This window comes from Camelina sativa, chromosome 11 (genome assembly GCF_030686135.1).
Source record: "Camelina sativa cultivar CO46 ecotype springtype chromosome 11, ASM3068613v1".
In the NCBI taxonomy this organism is placed as follows: Eukaryota; Viridiplantae; Streptophyta; class Magnoliopsida; order Brassicales; family Brassicaceae; genus Camelina; species Camelina sativa.
In genome coordinates, this window is record NC_141890.1 from 15,699,462 (window position 1) to 15,722,732 (window position 23,271).

General features: G+C 41.6%; 2 protein-coding genes and 3 pseudogenes across 2 annotated transcripts; 2 read left to right on the forward strand and 3 right to left on the reverse strand.

Moving 5' to 3' along the window:
- Positions 1–324: 324 nt before the first annotated feature.
- On the reverse strand, positions 325–1,204 carry LOC147934041 (uncharacterized). Its single transcript, XM_087472447.1, has 2 exons — positions 560–1,204; positions 325–444 (listed from the first exon to the last, which is right to left on the reverse strand). Exons 1-2 carry the CDS (start codon positions 1,202–1,204, stop codon positions 325–327), a joined length of 765 nt encoding a protein of 254 aa, XP_087328573.1.
- Positions 1,205–1,716: 512 nt separating this feature from the next.
- LOC147934042 (uncharacterized) lies at positions 1,717–2,367 on the reverse strand (annotated as a pseudogene).
- A 266-nt stretch (positions 2,368–2,633) lies between these two features.
- Positions 2,634–3,431, reverse strand: LOC147934043 (glutathione S-transferase T3-like). The gene has a single exon (XM_087472071.1). The coding sequence runs from the start codon at positions 3,414–3,416 to the stop codon at positions 2,634–2,636; it is 783 nt and encodes a 260-aa protein (XP_087328197.1). The 5' UTR covers positions 3,417–3,431.
- A 1,886-nt stretch (positions 3,432–5,317) lies between these two features.
- On the forward strand, positions 5,318–6,947 carry LOC147934044 (uncharacterized; annotated as a pseudogene).
- Positions 6,948–10,948: 4,001 nt separating this feature from the next.
- LOC109127293 (BAHD acyltransferase BIA1-like) lies at positions 10,949–22,651 on the forward strand (annotated as a pseudogene).
- Positions 22,652–23,271: the final 620 nt, after the last annotated feature.

The following is a 23,271-nucleotide window of genomic DNA, read 5'->3' on the forward strand; positions in this document are numbered from 1 at the left end:
CTTGTTTATCCCGAAGTCTTGTTTGATGAGTAATCGTAGTGCCGATATTTGAACCCACACCGGCGGCACCAACGGTATATGTTTGATCCACATGTTCTCCGTGTTGAAATTCAGAAACAATGTTTTGGAAACTGTATGTATGTCGTTCATCTTCGACAATCATATTATGGAGTATTATGCATGCTCTTTTAACATTTGCCATTTTGTATTTATCCCATAAACGAGACGGATTTTTAATAACGGCGAATCTAGCTTGCAAGACTCCAAAGGCACGCTCAACATCTTTCCGCATAACTTCTTGTTTTTTAGAAAAGAGACAATTTTTCATACCTTGTGGAAGTCGGATAGATTGAATAAAAGTGGCCCAATTAGGATAAATACCATCAGTGAGATAGTACGCCAAATTGTACTCCCTTCCGTTGACAACGAAGTTGACTTCCAGAGCTTGACCGTTAATAATGTCATCAAAAACATTAGATCGATCAAGAATATTAAGATCATTCATAGTACCTGGAGCTCCAAAAAAGGCATGCCATATCCAGAGGTCATACGAAGCTACCACTTCCAACACGATTGTAGGTTTTCCGGTTGATCGTGAATACATGTCTTTCCAAGCCGTGAGACAATTCTTCCACCCCCAATGCATACAGTCAATGCACCCAACCATCCTGGGAAATCCACGCTGTTCATTCTCATAGAGTAGTCTTTCTAGGTCCTCTGGTGTAGGACGTCTTAGGTATTCATCGCCAAACACTTGGATGATGCCGGCGGTAAACTCGTGCAAACATTTCCGAGCTGTTGAAGCACCAATTCGTACGTACTCGTCAACACTGTCAGACGAACTACCATATGCCAATTGACGAATTGCTGCAGTACATTTTTGTATAGGTGATAGACCAGCCCGTCCGGTTGCATCCTGGGTTTGGTGGAAATATTCGACTTCGGTAGAGAGACGTTGCACAATACGCATGAACAATGGCTTGTGCATGCGAAACCGTCGCCAGAATAAATATTCTGGAAATGTTGGAGTGTCACTGAAATAATCATTCCAAAGATTATTGTGGCCTTCTTCCCGGTTTCTCTCGATAAAAATCCTTTCGTTTGGCTCCTTTGGTTCCAGAATAATATGCGAAACATCATAATTTTTTTTATAAATAAGCATCAAAATTATCACCATCATCTCCTTGGTAGTGATAATGACCATCATCTCCTTGGTAGTGATAATGGTTTGAAGATGATCCCATTTCAAATAATAAAAAAATTTAGAAAGAGTCAACTTGTATTGAAGAGAAAGAGAGATCTTGTATTGAGGAGAAAGAGAGATCTTGTATTGAGGAGAATGTTTTTTTGCTTTGATATTGTTTGGTTTTTCATTATGGTCGCATATATATAATGAAAGACTAGTGAGCTTCAATGTGTAACCCGTGATGTTTTCTTTGGTGTTGCATTATGGTCTGCTTGCAATGTGTAACCTGTGACATTAAAAATAAATAATGCCAAGAAACATAGTACATCCTGACTCTTTTGCAAGTACATAATGCGAAGATTCAAAACCCGTGAGCCTCAACTTTATAATGAAGAATCTGTGACTCTATAGTGTAAAAATAAGTACAAACACAAAGGCCATTACAAAAGCAGAGTCATTACAAAGGCATAGCATGAACATCCGAGTCATTACATTACATGAGCACCCTAACTAAATGTCTCCAATCTGATTTAAGTAGACATGAACAAGATACCTAGAAGACCTACCACAATAGCCATTACACCAACAAACAGGAAATTAGTTACATTTCTAAACCTAGTTTCCTCACGTAGCTCAGAAACTACATTCTCTAACATAACCATCTTCTGTTCAGTTGCATAACTCTGATCCCTAACCTGATTGATCTCTGATTCATAGTCATTGAAGAAGGTTAAGTAATCTACCTTCTCAGCCATCACTTCATATCGCCTATCACTGTCTCTCATCTCCTCCATTACAGCCACATCCACCACTTGTGAATATGCATCTCTCCATCATCAACATTTGGACATGTGAAGAACCTGCAATAAGTAACAGAGTTATCATATATAGTAAAACTTAAACTTCAATAACATTAAAAACAGAACAACTAAAATCACATACCTTCTGTTGTAGCAGTTGGATAGAATAGGTTGAGCACCACAGTAGCATACCTTGGGGAATCCATGCTCAACCTCAGGTTGAGGTGGGTATTGACTCGGTTCAGCATTGATGAACGTACTCTCTGCTTCATCCATAAGTACCAAAGCTTCTATTTCTCTCTCTGCAGTGTCCTCTGAGTACCTATCATACTGATCTGATGAATCAGGCTGAGAGTAGCTATAGTCTTGGCCCATTTCTGAGTTAACCTGAAGATAAACAAGAAGAAGCATATTAGACTTAATAGAACAAATGTTAAAAAGATATCACAATCTGATTAAGTGAGTTAAGGCTTAAGATAATAATACAGATAACACAATATATTGATAAGATAATAGACTTATATAGATTCAATTTAAAACATGGAACACAAAAGCCGAGTTACTAGAACATGAAATACAAATCAAACAGGAAATACAATGCATAGAAACTTAAGCAAGAAATACAAACAACAAACACATAGTTAATATCAGAAATACTGGGACACTATCTTGTTCATGATAACTTCTTCACTTGCATTCAAGGGTTCCTTTTTGGCTAAGAGAGTGTCTAGGATGGCCAGCTTTTGTAGTTTCTCCTTTTCAGCCAATTCCTCTTTCTTGACATCCCACATGCTCTTATACTCAGCAAGAGTCTTCATGTTTGTGGACTGAGCATTGTTCCTCTTTGCCTTTGCAGCCTTGATCCCTTCTGGCCTTTTCTCATAGTCCTCAACATTGCAGCTTGATGCTTGTGAACCTTCAGCAGCTGGTTTCCTCTTTGTTGCAGGCTGAGATGGAGGCGTGTTAATAACGTTAAGGCTGAGCCATTTCTGCTCATACCTTAACAGACACCAACAATGTTCAAGGTTAAACCTCTTCTTATAGTCAGAGAAGTAGATATCATGTGCATTCTTAAGGATATCATTTTCAGAATGACCAGAGTTGTTCAGTCTCTCTGCAGCTGCCATTGCCCCACAGAACTTGTAAGTTTGGTCATTTATCTTGTGCCAACGCTGCTTGCAATGTGTCACCAGCATCTGTTCACCACCATTTCTAGCATGAGGAGAGTCAGCATAGTACCGGCTAATCCTTTGCCAGAAGCTTCCTCTCTTTTGTTGATTTGCAACAATGGCATCCTTTGAAGTGTTGAGCCATGCAGAGATCAGGACTTCATCATCAGCAGGTGCCCATGTCTTTCTCTCCTTGCGCTCCAATGGTGTTTCTTGAGAAAGAGGTGGCGCCTCAGAAGGTTGGGAGCTGAGAGGAGGCATTTGTGAGCTTTTCTGTCCAGAAGGTGGATAACTTTCAAAACGAAAGTTTTCATTTATACCACCTTCTTCTTGACTGTTAAGGAGGTTTAAGTAAGAAGAAGACTGATAAAAGGAATTCGTAGAATCCATATGAAGAATCTTAGAGAATGAGTAGAGAAGAGAAGGGATTAGATAAGAGAATGGATTAGATAAGAGACGCGATTAGAACTGAGAAGGGGTTACTAAATGAAAGAGATTTATGATGGAAATAGAAAGAAGATGGTTGAGGTTTAATAGGTTAAAAGGTAACTTGCAATAAGTAACAAAACATAATGAGCTAACAACCACAGTCTAATCAGAAGATGGTTGGGGTTTAATAGGTAAAAGGTAACTTGCAATAAGTAACAAAACATAATGAGCTAACAACCACAGTCTAATCACAATTTATGACAAGTACACTTCACAAAAGCTATGAAGTAGTCTTTACTGGCTCATTCAACTTAAAGGTGGCATAAACACATCTGAAGAAGAAACCTATGAAGTAGGTACTACTATGGATGCATTGGTGTCTTTACTTGCTAATTCATTTTACTTGATAACTGCATCAGTAGCATTCAAAATACCCCTTGCAATTGATGGCAAAGAAAAACTATAAACTTCCTAGAAACAAGTCATCTAAACCCAATAATAAAAACAGAAACCTTACTTGCAATAGTAAGCTTCTGAGCTGCGTTTGGTGAACTCTCGAACAATAGAGGAAGACTAGTGAATTTGGTCAGAAGAACCTGAAGAACATAACAATTAAAAACCACCAACATAAGAAGAAATCCTCACCGTTCAATTGCAATATAGAATTAAACCCTACATGTTTTACTCACATTCACAATCCCTTAAAATAGAAATCAGCACTTACGCTCTTCTTCTAAAAGATCTCTCTAATAACAAATTTTTTACTTCAATACATCAAAGATATCATAGGTTCGAGACAAACCCCATCAATTCACCTAAAATTCAATCGATAAACCAGATATATATGCAAAGAAGAGAAATCGAAACAAATTAGGGTTCAAAGAAGCGAGAGAGAGAGAGATGTATACCTTAAGCTGAGACAACAGATCACTACAGGTATCGTAATCCTTCCTCGCAAACACCGCCTTGAATATCTCAAACTGCTGTGAAACTTCCGTTAACTGCGGATCCATTGCTTAACCCTACCCAAAGACTTCTCCCAATCACCACCTTCCACGTGTCCAAGTAGACGAACGAAAACGTCGCATTTAAAGAATGGATTCTTCAATATTTGCCCATTTTTGATTTAATTTTAAAAAACAATTGTTGGGGGACGGCCCAAAACTACGCCATTGCACATGGTCTCAGTATACATATAAGAGCTGTGACGTGTCAGCTAATTGTTGGGTAAACCATTTAATTGATTTTGTTTTTTCATCTTCCTCTCCCGAGAGACTCTCTCTCTCTCGAGCTTGATTGAACTCGCAACTCTCTCAATCAGAGAAAATGGAATCACAGGAGATGGAATCGGAGGATCTGGCCGCAGAATCATCAACGCTGGCGATATTTATTATAGTATATGATCCTTTTGTATATAGTTTATATCATTTTTGGTTCCATTGGAGTCTGTATAGTTTAGGATTAGTTGGTTTAGAGGCTTTGGTTTAGGCCTGGTATAATGTATATAAACCCCCAATTGTACATTTTACATTGATAAGGAGAATGAGATTCTTTGTAACAAACTTTTTCCGATCATCGATTCTAATCGGAAAAGTTAGTTACGCCGCTGTATTTTTTTTCCGATCTAGATCCTCCCGTAGCTCTTTGCGTCTTCATCTCGCTTTCGATTCCTTTTCTGATTCGCGTTGCTTTTGTTTCCGCTTTGCCCCTTTTTCAACTCGATTCAGCTAATCATGGGAAAACGAAAGACCACTTCGAAGTATCGCTCTTCTACACCAGATCTACCGGAAATTTCTTCTCCGACTCTCCGCGACAAGTCTCGAAGCTCTTCGCCTTTGCGAGTTGCCTCTGGATCTACGCATCAGGCACTCGATACTCGACCACGGTCGTTCTCTGCTCCGTTTACAGTCTCGGATTCTCCAGATAACATTCACAGCCCATATCATCTTCACAGCTCCGATCATCCAGGTTTGGTTCTTGTTCCTGACCTCTTAGATGGAACAAACTATGGAACTTGGATTGTAGCCATGACTACTGGTATCGAAGCTAAGAATAAATTGGGATTTGTTGATGGATCTATAATCCGACCTGCGAAGACAGATCCTTATTATCCGATATGGAAACGATGCAACAGCATGGTCAAATCCTGGATGCTCAATAGTGTGTCGAAGCAGAGATATGGAGAGATCTGTACACTCGATTTCACAAATCCAATCTTCCTCGTTTGTAGAAGTTGCGTCACTAGATTCATTCACTTCGTCAAGGTAGTATGGATCTGTCTTCCTATCATACTAAAACTCTGTCATTATGGGAAGAACTCTCTAGTCTTCAGGTGACTGCAAGGACTGTTGATGATATGTTGGCTGAAAGAGAAATGAATCGTGTCATTGATTTCCTTATGGGACTTAATAGTAACTATGACACGGTGCGTAGCCAGATTCTCATGAAGAAAAGCTTGCCATCTCTCTCTGAAGTCTACAACATGTTGGACCAAGATGATTCTCAGCGATCGGCCAGTTTTCCACCTGCTTCTGGTACTCTCGACACTTCTGCTTTTCAAGTGACTCAACAACAGTCTCAGGGTGCATCTTTTGGTGGTTATCAGATTCAAAAGGGCAACAAACCACTGTGTACCTTTTGTGGGAGAATTGGCCATGTCATGGATAAATGTTACAAGAAAAATGGTTATCCGGTTGGTCATCCTCGCTTCAAGTCAACACGAGTGGTTCCCACTGCAGCCAATATCATTTCCGAGAGTGTGAGTGAAGGAAATGTTGTTGTAGAGACTCCGAGATTGACTGATGATCTCTCCACAGAACAGATGCAGCAAACAGTCTCTTTTCTCAACACCAGGATCCAGAGTTCTACACTTACACCTGAGGTTCATGCGGTTTCAGTATCTTCCCTCCCTTCTTCTTCTTTAACCAATGGCCCAACACCTGGTAATTTTTACCCCTCTATCATTTGTTCTTTTTCCAGTGTTGATAGGCCAGATTCTTTTTCGATTACCAACCGTTATGTTTGTTCTGCGAATAGCAATCTTATTGCTATCAATGCTTGGGTGATAGACAAAGGAGCTACTAACCATATTTGTCATGATAAAGTTTCCTTTTCCACTTTCAAATTTCTCTCTAATACCAATGTCAATCTTCCTAATGGCGGTTTAGTGAGCATTGCTGGGATAGGATCTGTTCATTTGGGCAATCATTTAGTTCTTCATGATGTCTTATACATCCCTCAATTTAAATTCAACCTTTTAAGTGTCAGTTGTTTGACCAAATCTATGGGTTGCAAAATCTGGTTTGATGAAAATTCTTGTGCTCTTTAGGATCTTTCTCGGGACTTAATGATTGGAATGGGTAAACAAGTGGCCAATCTTTATTTTCTGGACATTGAGTCTATAAATCTCCCAGTTCATAAAGCTTCTTTAGTCGCCGCTTCTGTTGTTTCTCATGATCTCTGGCATAAACGGTTAGGTCATCCTTCCTTTTATAAACTTCAGTCTCTTTCTTCTGTTTTACATTTTGTAAAAGAACCAAAAATACAAAAGGATTTTCATTGTAAAACTTGTCATTTGGCAAAACAAAAACATATTCCTTTTATCTCTCATAATAATATAAAGAAAATTCCTTTTGAATTGGTCCATATTGACACTTGGGATCCTTTTTCTGTTCCTACTCATGATGGGTTTAGATATTTTCTCACTATTGTAGATGATCATTCAAGGGCTACCTGGGTTTATTTGATGAAACAGAAATCTGATGTTCTTCATATCTTTCCTTCTTTTATTCCTATGGTTGAAACTCAGTTTGAGACTAGGGTTAAGGGGGTTAGATCTGACAATGCTCATGAACTTAACTTCACTCAGTTTTTCCAATCTAAAGGCATTATCCATTTCCATTCTTGTCCTGAAACTCCACAACAAAATTCTGTTGTGGAGAGAAAGCACCAACACATTCTCAATGTTGCTAGAGCACTTCTGTTTCAATCACATCTCCCACTTCCTTATTGGGGAGATTGTGTTCTTTCTGCTGTTCATCTCATTAATCGTCTACCAGCTCCTGTGCTTGATGAGAAGAGTCCTTTTGAGATTCTCACTAAGAAAGCCCCTAACTATGATGACTTACGAGTTATAGGGTGTCTTTGCTATGCTTCTACCTCACCCAAGAATCGACATAAATTTGATCCCCGAGCTCGAGCCTGTGTTTTTCTTGGTTATCCTTCCGGATACAAAGGTTATAAACTTCTTGATCTAGAAACAAATGACATTTTCATTTCTAGACATGTAGTTTTTCATGAAGAGCTCTTTCCTTTTGCTAAGTCAGAGTTATCTCAGGAAGCTAAGAATTCTTTTCCTGATCTGCCTAGCAATTCTCCTATGCTTCCACATTTATCCGATGCAGAGGCTTCTCCTTCTTCATCATCCCTAGAGACTATGCCTTCTGCTAGTCCTAGTACAAATGTCCCTGAACCTTCTGTTCAAACATTGCATAGGAGAAACAAAAAGCCTGCTTATCTTCAAGATTACTACTGTCATTCAGTGGGATCTTCAACCATTCATGAAATTTCTCAATTTCTCTCTGATAATAACATATCAGAACTTTATCATTCTTTTTTAGTTCCTCTAGACAAAAACAAAGAACCCTCAACCTATGCTGAAGCCAAAGAATTTGAGGTGTGGTGTGGAGCTATGGATGTTGAGGTTGATGCTTTAGAGATTACTTGCACATGGGACGTTTGTACCTTACCTCCGAATAAGAAACCCATCGGTTGCAAGTGGGTTTTCAAGATAAAATACAATGCTGATGGCACTATTGAGAGGTATAAGGCGAGTCTTGTTGCCAAAGGATACACACAAACTGAAGGGGTTGATTTTCATGACACGTTTTCTCCAGTCTGCAAGCTTACTTCTGTGAAGCTTCTCTTGGCTATTTCTGCTATCTATGGTTTCACTCTTCACCAATTGGACATTTCTAATGCCTTCCTCAATGGTGACCTTGATGAGGAAATTTACATGAAGCTTCCTCCAGGATATGCAACAAGAAAGGGGGACTCTCTTCCACCTAATGCGGTTTGCAGATTGAAGAAGTCCTTGTATGGTCTTAAACAAGCCTCTCGTCAGTGGTTCTTGAAGTTCAAATCTACTCTGATTGATTTAAGTTTTGTGCAGTCTCATTCTGATCATACTTGTTTTTTGAAAATCACTACTGATATCTTCTTGTGTGTTCTAGTTTATGTGGATGACATTATCATTGCTAGTAACAATGACGTTGCTGTAGAGGATTTTAAGGCTCAGCTTAAGTCCAGTTTTAAGTTGCGTGATCTTGGTCCACTTAAATACTTCCTGGGTTTGGAAATCGCAAGATCTGCTGAAGGTATTCATGTCTGTCAAAGGAAGTATGCTTTGGATCTTCTTGATGAAACAGGTCTTCTTGGTTGTAAGCCTTCTAACATCCCTATGGATCCCAGTGTCAAGCTCTCTAAGGATACTGGTGGTGATTTTGTTGATGGTAACGTCTATCAGCGACTCATTGGACGGCTCATGTATCTTCAAATTACTCGTCCCAACATCACCTTTGCCGTCAACAAGCTCAGTCAGTTCTCTGAAGCTCCTCGACATGATCACCTCCAAGCAGCCTATCGAGTTCTCCATTATATCAAAGGCACTATTGGGCAGGGTTTGTTCTATTCTTCCAATGCATAACTTCAGATTCAAGCTTTTGCAGATGCGGATTATAACTCTTGTCCAGACACAAGACGTTCTACTTCAGGACATTGCATATTCTTGGGCAAATCCTTGATATTTTGGCGATCCAAGAAACAGCAAGTTGTGTCAAAGTCCTCTGCGGAATCTGAATATCGTAGTCTTTCTTTGATTACTGATGAACTTGTCTGGCTTGCCAAGTTTTTTAAGGAACTTCAGATTCCTCTCCATAAGCCGACTCTTCTGTTTTGCGACAATGAGGCGGCTATTCACATTGCTAACAACTCTGTCTTTCACGAGCGCACAAAGCACATCGAATCTGACTGTCACAGTGTTCGTGAAAGGTTGGTTGCAGGTTTGTTTAAATTACTTCATGTTAACACTCATCTGCAGCTTGCTGATCCTTTCACAAAGGCTCTTCATCCTTTTCCCTTTCAACAGTTGATAAGCAAGATGGGTCTTCTCAACATCTATGCCCCATCTTGAGGGGGACTATTATCGTATATGATCCTTTTGTATATAGTTTATATCATTTTTGGTTCAATTGGAGTCTGTATAGTTTAGGATTAGCTGATTTAGAGGCTTTGGTTTAGGCCTGGTATAATGTATATAAACCCCCAATTGTACATTTTACATTGATAAGGAGAATGAGATTCTTTACTCATAATATTAAGCTACATGCAACTATGACCGATGCTACCCTTGTCGCCGGCCTTACTTTGAACGGCCTCTCTCTCACCGTCGAGAAGCATGGTTCCTTCATCGTCGAGTACAATGTCCCTTAAGAAGGTAAAAAAAACAACTCTTTGCTTTTCCCCTTTTAATTAAGTGAAAGTTCCTTTATTTTCAATTGATTGATTCAAATCAGTTTAATTTCTGAAGAATTGAGGCATAACCAAACAATTGCAGTAGAACTAAGAGTTGTGGGGTATATTTAGGGTTGGTGTAATCTAATTTGGTCAGGGTGTTTTTGGGTTACAGGATGTTAGGTTTCAGTTCATGAACACAATAAGGGTTGCTGAGAAGCCTTTGAATTTGACTTACATTCATAGCAGAGCAGATAACAGAACAATTCTCGATGGATCGTTTCTGTAACTTATATGTGGATGCATCGTTTTAGTCAATAAACTAGATAACTGAATGTTACAATATAAACGGTCTTATATTTTAGATTGGTGTTCTTGAAGACTCTGAAGAAAAATTTGTGTCTCTCTTGTGTTGACTGTTGTTAAATTGTGCTATTTTATCTTTGTGTGCAGCCAATCTTTGGGTATGGAGTGTAGAGTGATAGAATCTGGGCAGCCAATCTTTGGGTATTGAAAGACCATCCCTAGTTTATTATCGTTAAGAACTTAAACTGAGTATTTAGGAAGTTGATGCAAACCCTCTTCTCTTTAGTTATCTGGATCAGTTTGATGTGGCGCAAAGATGAAAACTTGATTGCAGTTGTCCATCTTGATATACCTCTTCGCAGATGCACCTGCATCAACAATGAGTCATTTTTCTAGTTGCAGCTCAAGGGTCTCACTTCATGGTACTAGGGTCTTGTCTAATCAGCTTTCTATCTCCCGGGGCAAAAGAAAGCAGTCGGATGTTCCAGCATCTACTGGCTCTGGGATTAGTTATGTTGCATCTTTGTTTAAGAGGTCAACTCATAGGAATGGAATTAGTTATGTCAAGTTTTTAACATCAATCTAGAAGATTAGAGTTTCAACAGTTTGCTTTGTTGATCTGTTCCATATTTTGTTTCTTTTGTCTCTAGTCTTCACATTCTCCATTGTGCCAAAGATGCAAAGACAAATGGACTCATTCTTGAGGAAATTAATAAAGTCAAATCTCTTTAAAAATAGGTATGTTTTATATGTTTAAAAATTTATGAAATGTAATAATTTCTCATATTTATACAATCTGAAATGTTTAAACATTTATACTAATCAAACTAATATGAAATAAAAATTTATAATACTCAAAATTTATAAGCATATATCAGAAATGCAATAGTTTCATATTCTACTTAATTTTTTTTTAATTCAAATTAAGAGACTCAAAATTATAACCAACCATTGGAGAATTTTTTTTTTCATTAGGAATCCCAAAGTTTGTATTCTACTAAAAGTACATAATATAGTAATTAAAAAAATTAAGAGCTCCAAAAATATAACCCCCCATTGTGGTTGCCCTAAGAACCTCACTTTTAAGAGTTTACCATTGGAGAAGTACAAATTTAATTAACAAACAAAAAATTCTTATTTTATAAAAATACACTTTTTAATACTAAAATTTCTAAGAATCCCAAAAATCAGAATCTACCAATAAAGATGCTCGGGAAAACTGAAAAGCTCTCTGGCCGAGACTCTGTCACGCTTCTATCCACTCGCTGGACGAATAGAAGGCGTTTCCATCAGCTGTAACGACGAAGGAGCCGTGTTTAGCGAAGCACGCAACGATCTCCTTCTCCCTCATTTCCTGAGAAACCTAAACACTGACTCTCTTGACGGATTCCTCCCAAAGTTAGCCCAGGAGAATCTCCAGGGGAGTGGCCGTTGCTGAGTGTCAAGGTCACTTTCTTCGGGTCTGGATCAGGAGTGGCCGTTTCTGTCTCTGTCTCTCACAAAATCTGTGATGCAACCTCATTGGCGATATTTGTTAATGATTGGGCTACCACCACGACCAAGGGGAAGTCAAATGATGTGGCGCGAAGTACTATTGAGTTTACTGAAACGACCATTTATCCTCCTCCTCATAACATGTATTCACAGTTCCCATCAAAAGATTCCAATTATACACGTAAATGTGTTGTAACCAAAAGATTCGTCTTTGAACCCTCTAAGATTTTTGAGCTTAGGCACAAGGCTGCTAGCAAAACCATTCCTGCGCTTACTCGTGTTGAAGCTATCATGTCACTTCTCTCGAAATGTACCAGGAAATCCTCACGCTCTCACTTGGAAAGTCCAAGACAAGTGGTGATGTGTCAGGCCTTGGACTTGCAGCTTAGGATTCCATCTACTGTTTTGCCTGAAGACGCGATCGGCAACCTACAAACAGTTTTCGCTCTCAAGAAAGAAGCGGACAGGGACTTAGAGATCCCCGAAATCGTGGCCTCGTTCAGGAAGGCCAAAGAAGGTGTTAACGAGATAATTAGAGAGAATCTCCAAGGCAATATACTTAGTCAGAGTTTGTTGAGTTTGATAGAGGTAGGTGAGTAAGAGTCACCTGATATAGACATGTGCATAATGTCTAGCTGGTGCAGAAAGCCTTTCTACAAGGTTGTCTTTGGATTGGGTTGCTGTTGGATATGGGTTTCACCCTGCCTTAACAGGCCTCCAACCTAGCCCATTCCCGAATAGTCAACACAACCTTCAGAATCTTTGACTGACCAAATCATCTTTATCAGGCCGACAGAGTTTCTAGAAGGCCCAATAAAGACGGACAGCCCATCAAACGACAGCCTGCAAATAAGCGATCACCGACTTTGCCCTAAAGTGGTACCACATCGATCTTGAGGTATGAGGTTGAAACGTCCCATCAGCTATAAATACCGAAGGACAGGCATGGAGAAAGTATCAAGTGACCTAGAGCAGGAGTCTGACATAAGTCTGATTCTGGCACTAAGTTAAATAGTCACATTGAGAATACATAATTCTGTAATTAGCCGTTCGACTTATATCGGGAGACTTTGTAAACTCAGCGATCTTTGGTTGTCTGAATAAAAGTCCTTTGACGCCCTCTTTAAATCGTTATTCCTAATCTAGTAGTGTCTGTCTTTCAACACTGTATCTCGGCAAAAGAGGTCCATCGAGTAATGCAAGAAACGCACGAAGGGGCCGGCAGAAACCACTCAGGTAGGCACGCTCTAGCACTCAAGATCAAAAAACATGGAATATACTGGCCAACTATGGGTAACGATTGCGAGCAATTTGCCGTCAAATGCGAGAAGTGTCAGGGGCATGCGTCAGATATACACGTCCTGGCAGAATTACTCTCCACCACAACGGCGCCATACCCATTCATGCAATGGGCGATGGATACTGTCGGACCGCTTCCTGTCTCTCGCGGCAAAAAATTTCTCCTCATACTGACAGACTACTTCACCAAGTGGGTCGAGGCGGAATCATACAAGAAAGTCCAAAGAAACGAGGTCCAGAATTTTGTCTGGAAAAATATAATATGCCGGCACGGACTACCTTATGAAATCGTTACGGATAACGGGTCGCAATTCATCTCTAAGAAATTCGATGACTTCTGTGCCAGCTGGCGCATCCTCCTTAGCAAGTCAACCCGGAGATACCCCCAAGGTAACGACCAAGCGGAGCCACTAACAAGACGATCATAAACGGCTTAAAGAAGCGACTCGAAGAAAAGAAAGGACTCTGGGCCGACGAGATAGATAGTGTGCTGTGGTCCCACCGGACAACCCCGCGAAGGGCGTCAGGACGACCCCGTTCTCACTAGCGTATGGCTTAGAAGCAGTTGCACCAGCCGAAGTCAGCGTCGATAGTTTACGCCAAACCCTGCTAGTCAAAAAGCTAGAGTTAAACGAAGAAATGCTTTACGATAGCCTAGACAAGGTCGAGGAATTGCGAGATCAAGCCTTACTCCAAATTCAGAACTATCAACAGGCAGCAGCTCGCCATTATAACAAAAAGGTCAATCTGCGATCTTTCAGAGAAGGAGATCTCGTGTTACGCAAGGTATTTGAGAATACCGCCGAACTCAATGCAGGGAAGCTCGACGCAAAATGGGAAGGCCCGAACCAAGTGTTCAAGGTCTTCTGCCCAGGAGTCTACGAGCTAATGACCATGTCCGTAGAAACAATTCCGAGATCTTGGAATGCCGGCGACCTTAAGCGTTATTTCTATTAAAAAAAATCTGCTATTTCATGTAATTTGAACTACGATCGGCTTGATCCTTTTTTTTTAAAAAAGGTACGTAGGCAACCTGGAAAGGTGCAACCACTACTTATAAAATCTATTTACAAAATTACTTCAGTATTCCTTTTGTTAAGCATACTGCCTTACAAAGTTTGACAAGCGTCATAGCTCAAAAATTGCCCCTTAAAAAAAAGGGGAAGGAAATAATAACATGCAGAACATGCAAAAAATGGGGTCGGCAATTTGGCCAATTGTACGATTAAAAAAAAACACACAAAACAGCGCAAACAAAATGCCACACTCCATGAAAAGTGTAGGTAAGAGCAGGGCTCCAAGCAATGTCTGCAAACAGTCCATGGTCGACGAGCATAGTAAGGTATAAGTCGGGCTTCAATAAGCGAATACAACTCTTTCCGCTCCTTAAATTTAACAACAACCCCTGCAAAAGCAGACTACAACCAAAAATCATATGGTTCCGAACAAAGCCATTCGGCTCGACACAATAAGTTGAGAGACGTCTCACTGTCGAGAATAGCGAAACAAAAAAAAAACAAATCATATCTTAAAACAAAACCAGCCGACCGGGTGCAATGTTCAGTAGGAAAAAAAAAAAATACATAATATGCCCAATAACAAGTTAAGCCCCCCCCCCCCCACCCCCAAAGAAAAAAAAAGAGTCAGCAACCCTGCATACGGGCGCACAAAGTAGTTCAGTTTATAAAAGGTAAATAACGTGTCGAGCATCTTCAACGACCCCCACGAACCTCACGGCTAAGAGCACGAACCCGATCGCGAAGCCAAAAAGGCATCATGCGGAATTTCCTGAACCTGAATCGCTCCCAATCTTCCGGTCCAGCCTCCAGCTTCCTCATCCCCATCTCGAGGTCCATTATCTGCCTAACCAGAAACTCGTGCTGACAACGATAGGCACGGTGTTGAATCTCAATCTGCCAAAAAGGAGGGGGAAGAGGAGAGAAGAAAGCAAAAATAAACCCAGCAATCCAAAATTCAAGAACGGCAATTTACAAAGCAAAGAGAAAAAGACGAATGACGAACTAACCGTCCTAAACCAACCAACCGCTTGATGCCTTTCCTCGGGGTTCAGCGTTCGAAGGAACTTCGGCGGAATCTCCGTGACACCTGGTACAAAATCACGCGGCAACAGCCTACAAGGAGGTGAGGCAGCCGCAACAGGTGGTCTCTTCCAAGGGAAGAACAATTCATTCGGACGAGCCTCGACGAAACGGCCTGACCCATCACTAGGTTGAGCTGGATTGATACGAACTGGTGAGGGCAAGGGATCGGTTCGGGGACAACCAAAGACGATACGTTCACGACCTGCCGACGGTCCCATCCGTGGTGAAGGGGGACGGTTGCGGTTCACCGGAACCCACTCCCCAGAGTCGTCAGAGTCACTCATGATCAAGCAAGAAAAGAGAAATGAGAATGAAAAATGAGACAGGATTACCAGTTGAAAGGAGAAAGTTGTGTGGTTTACTCTCCCACCCCCACCTCCCTTTATATAGTTACGACGAAGGAAAAGCGAAGAGGCGTCGGCAATCAATCGCCCGTCCACTTACCCGCATTTAATGCAGCTCCCTCATCAGCCAATCAAAATCCCGCAATAAAAATCGCACCACATGCAACACCCACACGCAACACCCACGCGTGGTTATGATGAGAAATGCCTCGGAAAAGTAATTCACCATTCAAGTCAAGCACTTAATACGAAAAAATTAAAGGGTCCAAAGGTTGCGAGTCCCCGCCTCCACAAAGTCTCCCGCTCGTCAAAAAAGGGAGGAGCTATAGCAAATTCCAACTTTGCTTAAACTCACCCCCCAGCTCGTCAAAAAAGGGGGGAGTTATAGCAAATTCCAACTTTGCTTAAACTCGCCCCCAGCTCGTCAAAAGGGGGGGAGCTATAGCAAATTGCAACTTTGCTTAGACTCGCCCCCTGCTCGTCCAAAAAAAGGGGGGGTGCTATAGCAAATTCCAACTTTGCTTAGAGTCGCCCCCAGCTCGTCAAAAAAGGGGGGGAGCTATAGCAAATTTCAACTTTGCTTAGACTCGCCCCCAGCTCGTTAAAAAGGAGGGGAGCTATAGCAAATTGCAACTTTGCTTAGACTCGCCCCCAGCTCGTCCAAAAAAGGAGGGGAGCTATAGAAAATTCCAACTTTGTTTAAACTCGCCCCCAGCTCGTCAAAAAAGGGGGGAGCTATAGCAAATTCCAACTTTTCTTAAACTCGCCCCCAACTCTTCAAAAAAGGGAGGGAACTATAGCAAATTACAACTTTGTTTAGACTCGCCCCCAGCTAATCCAAAAAAAGGAGGGGGGGGAGTTATGGCAAATTCTAACTTTGCCTGACTTGCCCCCAGATCGCCAAAAAAAAGGAGGGGAGCTATAGCAAATTCCAACTTTGCTTAGACTCGCCCCCAGCTCATCAAAAAAGGGGGGGGGGAGCTATAGCAAATTCCAACTTTGCTTAGACTCGTCCCCAGATGGTCAAAAAGGGGGGAGCTATAGCAAATTGCAACTTTGCTTAGACTCGCCCCTAGCTCGTCCAAAAAAAGAGGGGAGCTATAGCAAATTCCAACTTTGTTTAAACTCGCCCCCAGCTCGTCAAAAAAGGGGGGGAGCTATAGCAAATTCCAACTTTGCTTAGACTCGTCCCAAGATCGTCAAAAAGGGGGAGAGCTATAGCAAATTGCAACTTTGCTTAGACTCGTCCCCAGCTCGTCCAAAAAAGGGGGGAGCTATAGCAAATTCCAACTTTGCTTAGACTCGCCCCCAGCTCGTCAAAAAAAAAGGGGGGGGGGAGGGAGCTATAGCAAATTCCAACTTTGCTTAGACTCGCCCCCAGCTCGTCAAAAAAGAGGGGGAGCTATAGCAAATTGCAACTTTGCTTAGACTCTCCCCCAACTCATCCAAAAACGGAGGGGGGAGTTATGGCAAATTCTAACTTTGCCTTACTTGCCCCGAGATCGTCAAAAAAAGGGGACAATGGCAAATTCTAACTTTGCTTCACTTGCCCCCCAGCTCGTAAAAAACAAAAACAAAAGGACAATGGCAAATTCCAAATTTTGCAAAACAGTTTAACTGATAACTACTTCGTCCATATTCAAAAGAAGGGGGAGAGTAAAAACGGAAAAATCCCATTTCCCCCACTGGAGTTCAAGGTCATTAAAAAAAAAGGAAAGAAAACACATAAAGAGGTCTTAAAGATAGTTAAAGCCGCATGCAGCGTTATTTAAAAGCCACACACGGCCTATACGGGATCAGCTTCATTCACGCCTTCGGAAGCAGGAACAGGCACAGGAGCTAATGGGTCCACCACGGCTGCGTCACGGATCTGGTGATATGATTCTTGAGGCTCTGATACCACTTGATATGATCCTCCCAAGGATTCGGCACCTTCGAGTTGGTTGATAGAGACACCTTGATTCTAAAGACGATGAAGCCTCAAGAATAATGATGGTGGAATGAATGGTCGCACAAGAGTTGCGGAAAGACTCTTGATATACCGGTTTGATCTTTCAGCCTCACACCAAAAAGATCGGATCTCTCAGCCTCGCAGCAAGGAGATCGGGTTTTGACTATTGGAATCACACCAAGTAGTCGGTTTTAATTGTTGGAATCACACCAAGCAATCGGTTTTGTTCACAAAGAACAGAAGAGAATCACTCTCAAAGAAAAGAAAAGGTTTTATAAAAAAGTTGGATTGATTATTTCTTTGCTCTTACATGAGTTTATATAGGAAAGAAAACTTGGTAACAAAACAAAGTATTAACTAGTCTTGAAACTAAAAAAAACAATTAAGATAGATGGTTGAATGAAGACCCAATTCTTGTGCATATATCCCTTCCCAAGGTGTCCTTCCCAAGGTGTCCTTCCCAAGGTGAGTTGAATTCCAATTTTCGTCACTTCTCATTGACCACAAAATAAAGTGATTATTTTGGGATTTCTTGGATTTGAATTACGCTCAAACTGGGCTGGACTTGATAGACATCATCCCCAATATCATTTCTCATGCTCTCGTTGCACATAATCTCTTGAATTAGTCCATTAAGTACCTCTTTGATGTTTTATCTCTTTGACTCCTTGATCTAACTTTCTGATGAGAAACAACTTGGGTTGTATCATTTCTTCATCTTGGGCTTAGTTGAAACAACTCCTGGTTGGTAAACATAATTCTGGAAGCTCTTAAACCAACAGGACCTGAAACTTATCTTGTTAAGAACTAGATTCACCTCCTTTGGCAAATGGGACGTATCTCTGTGGTTTTGTTGGCCATATCTTGTGTTCTTGAGCTTGTTGGAAACATAAGAGATCCATTGACATCCTCCAGTTGAATTCGTGTCGAAATTGATGCTGAGTTGGTCTGTGTAACACGATCTTTGGCTCAGACGCGAAACTAGAACTAGGACAGATCCACTGACTTGAAATATCCATATCTTTTAAGTATGAACTGATTTTAACGTGCTTCCAATTCTCAGTGGTTCTAGGATGGATCAATATTCCAGAACAGTTTTGTTCATAGCTTGAATACTTCTGGCTTGGTCGGAATCCTCCTTTGAATGCTCGTAGGTCTAAGTCGCGTAGCCATGAGTTCACCTGATTTGTAAAATGAATAACTCCTTCACCTAAACTCTGATTGGACTGATTCAACTTCGAGATATGCTCTAGATGCGGTAAGAATAGATTCCTAATAGCAGTTTGGCTGGAAGAGTTGATCTTTGACTTTGTTTGTGTTGAGCAAGACTCAAGGGTCGTCTTGGATGGTCTCATGATCATATCATCTGGATGGTATGCCCCTCTATTCCCTCATAAATAGGAGTCACAGCTGCATCCGCCAAGGCAAGTCCGGTTACGATATCCTGCTTGTGGGTTTCCTGCGGCACCATCTGTGACCCAATATCTAGAGTCAGATCGTCGCCATTCCCAGGAGGCAGCTTGGTTTCCACGTCTTCGGCAGCAGCAGACGGCATGTTCGAGCCGTACTCGTCAAAATCAGCAACTTCGTCGTAACCTGGTATACGGCGCGGGTTGGCAGCGACGTGCTCGGCAGTTGGAGTCACCACGTATCCATCATTAACCAACGGGTAAATTTCAATACCCTCAACCATATTATTCCAAAAATTCGAGCCGTCTGACACAAATTTGATCGTTCCGGCAGGAATCGGACATCCACTCTTCACGAGATCCTCAATCTGCTTCGCAATGCCATTCGCTTGAGCCTTCATCATCATCGAGTAAAACGCACGCCTAGCATCCCAGATGTGCTCACGGATCTGGTTTGACCGTTCGCGGTAGCCTTCCTTCACTTTGCGACGTACCTCCTCAGCCCTCTTATTGTCAGCTGACGGTCATGGTCCTCAGCAGCCTGGCGAGCAGCGGCCTCTAAGCGAGTAACATCAGCACAAGAACGTTCTAACGCCCCCTGCAGTTGGAGTTTCTCCTCCTTCAGACGATTGGAGTCCCGCCAGGCCTTAGAAGCTTCGGACCGGTATTTTCCAATCTGACTCTAAGACTCCTTCAATCCAGCTTCAGCTTGAACAATGTCTCGTTCAGCAGTCTTCAACCTGCGTTCATACCGACAGACCATCGAATACACCGCGCTCGCTGACTGACACCACATTAAACAAAAAATTTCCCTTCCACCGAAGAAAACTAGAACCTGAAGATCATGCCGAGCCCATTCATCGAATGCGTCAGACTCCTTTAAGTCATCTTCAGAACGATCACCCGACACTCTAGAGATCTCGCAGATGAGAGCACCGCATTCCTTCTTGTCAGACAAAAAAGGAGTGTCCTTCGCATAACGAATATGGACGGAGTGGGAAGACTGGACTCCCTTATCTTTCAGATCAAGTGAAGAAGTTCTCGGCTTTTTAAACACAGCCAGACCGTCAGAACCAGACGGTACGTCCTTACGTTTGCCAGAATCCCCTACCGAGTCAGATAGCATCTTCGAAGAGGAGCGATCTTTCTCAGCTGTAAGATCGATCGGGACAATGTCCCTGTCTCGCTTGCTAGCATCACCAGTTTTCCCCTTATCGCGAGAGGAATTACTATCAGGAGCTCGATTGCCCGAGGCGCCTGCAGCTCGAGAACTCTAGACAGATGAATGATCAACCAAACTCTTCTTTAAGGCCAGTTGTAGCTCTTTCTCTTCCACCGAATCCTTCTTCTTTGAAACGGGCTTGCCAGAGTATTTAGGGACTCCCATCTTAACCATCTTCTTGCTATTTGGACGTCCTGCGAACACAAATCGAGATCCTTAACAAGAAAGGAACAAGGCAAAATAAGTCGGCCGACCAAATTAGTAAACTTGTCAGGATCATACCTCTCGTCGGTTTCCTGCCCCTAGCCTGATCCAATTGAGGGATACTCCTCCAATCGAGAACCGTCTGCCTCCTAAGCAAGTCGCGAACCTCAAATAAAGAAAAGAGCAACTGACTTGTCAACCAACTCTGAAAACAAAGAAAAGAGCAAAACGATCAGTGATTGGTAAGCTAACACAAGGAGAGAAAGCAGGGTCCGCCCAAGAAACTACCAGGGGACAAATTCCATTCAGTTTTAAAGCCTAACGACGTATCTTCTACCGAGGCATCATCGACCTTAGCGTAAAAATATTTGTTCAAACAAGTATGGGTTTTCGATGGTGGATGATCCATCAACTTATACCCCGGGATTGCACTAGCATACCAAATGCCATTAAACCCTTTTTTACTGGTAAAGCACATCATATTCTCGACGAAGCAAGCCGTCAATTTAACCTCGCACTAGTCGGTGAGATATTAGAGATCGACCATATTTCGAATCATATGGACGGTGAGCTGAGTAATCGCTATTTGACGACGCCAACAGTAGTCCATTAAGAAGGCCGGGATCGGAAAACGAAGACCCCCCCCCTTCGTGAAATAAGGCTCGTACAAGCTAATATACCCATCCGGGCACTTAAACACCCGATCATCGGATGATGGACATACAATAGATACATGTCAAGGAGGCTTACAAAAATCAGTCATGGCGAAAAGCGATTCGGCATAACAGAGCGTCGGACCATAGTCAAAAGGAGCGTCAGGATAGTCAACCCCTTCGCCGACCTCGATCTCATCTCCGGATGAGGCGTTAGCAGACCTCGCATCATCACGAGAACGAGGAGAATCGAAGCGGCCTACTCGATCAGGAGCGGAACTAACCGTTTCTGGCTCAACGGGTGTGTCAAACGAAGAGAGGGACCCAGGACTGGCTCTAAATTCGGGAGACCGGCTCATTGGTCGGCACATTTTAGACCGCCTCGCAAGCCTCAGTGATTCCATCGATGTCTCGGAATCAGACATACCGAAAGCATGATTAGACGATCTAACCCCAGAGGAACTAGATGTCGAATGCTCCCTCATGTAATCCTCACATGAGTTTGACATTATAATTGAGATCAGCAATTACAACAACAATCCAACCGAACGCTACTAATATGACAAGCTAAAAATTACAGGAAAATCAACTAGCTAAAGGTATAAAGGGGTAAGTTCGAATTTTGCGGCTGGAGAAGAAGTGAGAAAAACGCTCCAAAAACCCTCCTTTTATAAGAGGAGGAAATAGAAACCCTAGACGCCGTGATTGGGCGCAAAACGGCATGATTCCCAAGTCGTGACGCTTCGATCCAACTTGCTCCAAAGAAAACGTGAGACCCCAAAATGATATTTCGTAAATGGGCCAGGCCAAAAAAATTCACAAACAAAAGCTCATTGGCTCAAATCAAGATCGACCGCAATGAACTTGGGGGGGGGGGACAATTGTTGGATATGGGTTTCACCCTGCCTTAACAGGCCTCCAACCTAGCCCATTCCCGAATAGTCAACATAACCTTCAGAATCTTTGACTGACCAGATCATCTTTATCGGACCGACAGAGTTTCTAGAAGGCCTAATAAAGACGGACAGTCCATCAAACAACAGCTTGCAAAGAGGCGATCACCGACTTTGCCCTAAAGTGGTACCACATCTATCTTGAGGTATGAGGTTGAGACGTCCCATCAGCTATAAATACCTTGAGGTATGAGGTAAAGACAGGCATGGAGAAGGTATCAAGTGACCTGCAGCAGGAATCTGAAATAAGTCTGATTCTAGCACTAAGTTAAATAGTCACATTGAGAATACATAATTCTGTAATTAGCCGTTCGGCTTATATCAGAATACTTTGTAAACTCAGCGATCTTTGGCTGTCTGAATAAAAAATACTTTGTTTCGCCCTCTTTAAATCATTATTCCCGATCTAGTAGTGTCTGTCTTTCAACAGTTGCCCCGTCTGGATGGGTTACCCGTCAAGTACCATTTACAGCAACATGGGATATGTCATGTTGATTGATTCAAAAGAAGGTGATGGTGTAGAAGCATGGATAAGCTTACCTGAGCAAGACATGTCCGTATTCATCGATGACCAAGAGTTGCTTGCTTATGCCATCTTAAATCCCCCGGTCGTGACCTAAACAAGACTACTACCAATCGCACCTCAATATACATCAAAAATTGCTTACGCTGGATTTACTAAGTTCTTGGCTTTTACGTTTCATTGTGATCTGAATAAAGTGAACAAGTCATTTCAATTTCATGTGTTCATGACCTTTATCTTGTTTGTACTATATATGGTTTATTAATCGTTTGATTTGTCATCCACTTACAAATACCTCTTACATGATATTATAATAAGTGCTTAGCAGATTTCCTTCAATGTTTTTTTTTTCTTCTTCTTAGTTTCTGATTAATAGGCTATGATGCGGTTCATGGCTCTGGTTGTTTCGAGGCTTGTACAAACTAGCATTTTGAAAAATATTGTAGCTACTTGTGCAGTTCAAATGAAACTAATACATCAAGAATTAATTCTACCTCGCCCATTGGCCATCATACACTAAAGAGATTAATTACTTATGAAGCACAAATGAAATACAAGAAGAAATGAGCAAAAAGATATAAAAATAAAGGAGGAATCTTCACGAAATTTCATGACATAAAAGATGTTTGTCAAAAAAAAAAAAAAAAAAAAAAAATCCTTTAGTTTTTAGATCCAAATGTTTTTCCTAAGAAAGGGATAAAAGCATGAAATCTATAT

Coding starts and splice junctions, on each gene's coding strand:
- LOC147934041 (XM_087472447.1), bottom strand. CDS start 1,204: ATGGTCATTATCACTACCAAGGAGATGATGGTGATAATTTTGATGCTT. Junction 445..559: donor CTACAATCGTGTTGGAAGTG/GTAGCTTCGTAT, acceptor TTAACGGTCAAG/CTCTGGAAGTCAACTTCGTT.
- LOC147934043 (XM_087472071.1), bottom strand. CDS start 3,416: ATGCCTCCTCTCAGCTCCCAACCTTCTGAGGCGCCACCTCTTTCTCAA.